Raw genomic sequence first — 2,056 nt, forward strand, 5'->3', positions numbered from 1 at the left:
GGCCCCTAAAAAATGTAGAAAATTAATATTTATCTGCCCCTGGCTGCCTGTCATGCGGCCCTCGATGGCGTGCCAAAACTCAGGAAGCGGCCCTCTGCCCAAAATAATCGCCCACCCCTGCCCTAGGTTCTCCACTTCCACCCAAGGAGCTCCAAGCCCCTCCCCCCAGGCCAGACCCCGCCCCCTGACCTTGACGTAGTAGGTGATGAGGACCTTGCGGAGGTCATAGACCTGCAGCATGGAGGCAGCGTTGTTGTCGCTGATGCTGTAGCCCTCCAGCACGTACTTGGTGGCGGCCACCTCCCAGGCCAGCCAGCGCTGCCCGAAGGCCGCGTTAAAGGACAGCACGTGGGGCAGGTGCCCTGGCTCGCAGCAGCAGCAGCCCTCGTCCTCCTCCACCCCCTCCGTGATGGCCTCCACCTCCCGCTGCTGGCAGTATGTGCCTAGGGGCAGAGGTAGGCGTCACACGGGGCTGGGGAGACGGGGACGCAGCCGATGCTGGGGTGGGTAGCGGTGGCAGCTGAGTGGAACAGAGATGTGGCTGCCTTGGCAGGGGGGAAGCTTTGGGCACTGGGGATGTGGCGCTGAAATGCAGCTGGCTCTGGGGCGGGATGCGTCAGTGGCCAAGTAGAGCAGATGCAGCCGGCTCTGGGGTGGGGCAGGAGCTGGGGGTACAAAGCTGGCCACTGGGGTGCAGCTGCCTCTGGGGTGGGGGGTGTCGGCAACTGAGCAGAAGTGAGATGCAGCTGCCTCTGGTGTGGGGCCTTGGGCACTGGGGACATGGGGCTGAAACGCGGCTGGCTCTGGGGTGGGATGTGTCAGCAGCTAAGTAGAACAGATGCAGCTGGCTCTGGGGTGGGGTGTGGAAGCTGGGATATAGGGCTGAAATGTAGCTGGCTCTGGGGTGGAAAGAGTCAGCAGCTGAGCAGAACATGCAGTTGGCTCTGCAGGACATCAGGGCTGGGGAGATGGGGATGCGGCCGGCTCTGGTGGGCATCAGGACCAGGGATACAGGGATGTGGCTGGCTCTGGGGGGCGCTGGCGCTGGGGATTCAGGGTTGCAGCTGGCTCTGGGGGGCGCCAGGCACTCACCGCGGAACTCGAGGCCACGCAGCTGGAAGGTGACGAGCCCGTTGCCAATCTCGATGAGGTGCACCAGGGCATTGAGGTAGTCAGAGGCTAGGATGAAGCAGTCACCGGCCACGTAGTTGCCCCACCGCCCCAGCAGCAGGTCCCCGCACAGTGTCTGCTGCAGCGACCGCGTCAGGTGCTCGTAGAAGATGGAATTCAGGTTGTTGTCATCCGCCCCTGCAGCCAGGCAAGGGTTAAATGGGGGGGGGTGCTTGGCCCAGGCTGGCCCTGATGCCTCCTGGGAAGCTAAGCAGGGTCCAGCAAGGTCATTTTGTGGATGGGAGACCACTGATAGCAAACCAATGACACCACACTGGTGGCTCGATGGGGGCCCCTACTCACCAGGGTTACGGTCCAGCTGGGTGGCCAGGCGGGTATTGGAGTGGTCGACCCTCTTTGTGCTGAGGGGGGGGAAGAGGAGAGATGAGTTAACACTGCCCTCTTTTCCCCCACCCCAGTCACCAGCCCAGCCAGAAGGAGCTGCTGGGGGGGGGGTCTCACACAGGGAGGTGGGAACAGGCCTAGCCCAGCTGCGGCACCTCAGAGGGAGAGACAAGCCCAGGGAGTGTTTATGCAGCCCTGGCTATTGGGGGGGAGAAGGGGGGTCTCCAGTTCACTGCTACGAGGTGCCCAGTTCTGGGGAGGAGGGAATTTGGGGGGGTCCTCATTTTCAGAGGGGACCACACCTGCAGCAGAGGGCCTACCCACCTGTGCAGGATTTGTGGAACAGGGAGGGAGGTGGAGGGGGGCTGGGGACCCCAACTCACTTGTAGTCGCGTTCCCAGAACTTGAGGGGCCGCGCGTAGGACATGAGGAAGACAGCGCTGCCCAGCAGGGGCGTCAGCGGGGCCGAGAAGATGGCAGCCAGCGCAGCTTGCACAAACAGCATGGCCGAGTCTGCAGGGGGGGCGGTCAAGGAAACAAC

General features: G+C 63.2%; 1 protein-coding gene across 1 annotated transcript in view; it reads right to left on the minus strand.

Moving 5' to 3' along the window:
• The window catches only part of PCNX3 (pecanex homolog 3), a 14,886-nt gene that overhangs the window by 2,411 nt on the left and 10,419 nt on the right, over positions 1-2,056 (minus strand). Inside the window, exons 24-27 of the mRNA XM_025214928.1 lie at positions 1,899-2,028; positions 1,474-1,532; positions 1,093-1,308; positions 190-443 (exon numbers count right to left, since the gene is read on the minus strand). Of these exons, the coding sequence (XP_025070713.1) occupies positions 190-443; positions 1,093-1,308; positions 1,474-1,532; positions 1,899-2,028 (659 nt within the window). The remainder of the gene's footprint in view (positions 1-189; positions 444-1,092; positions 1,309-1,473; positions 1,533-1,898; positions 2,029-2,056) is intronic.

Source organism: Alligator sinensis, unplaced genomic scaffold, assembly GCF_000455745.1.
Source record: "Alligator sinensis unplaced genomic scaffold, ASM45574v1 scaffold1302_1, whole genome shotgun sequence".
In the NCBI taxonomy this organism is placed as follows: domain Eukaryota; kingdom Metazoa; phylum Chordata; order Crocodylia; family Alligatoridae; genus Alligator; species Alligator sinensis.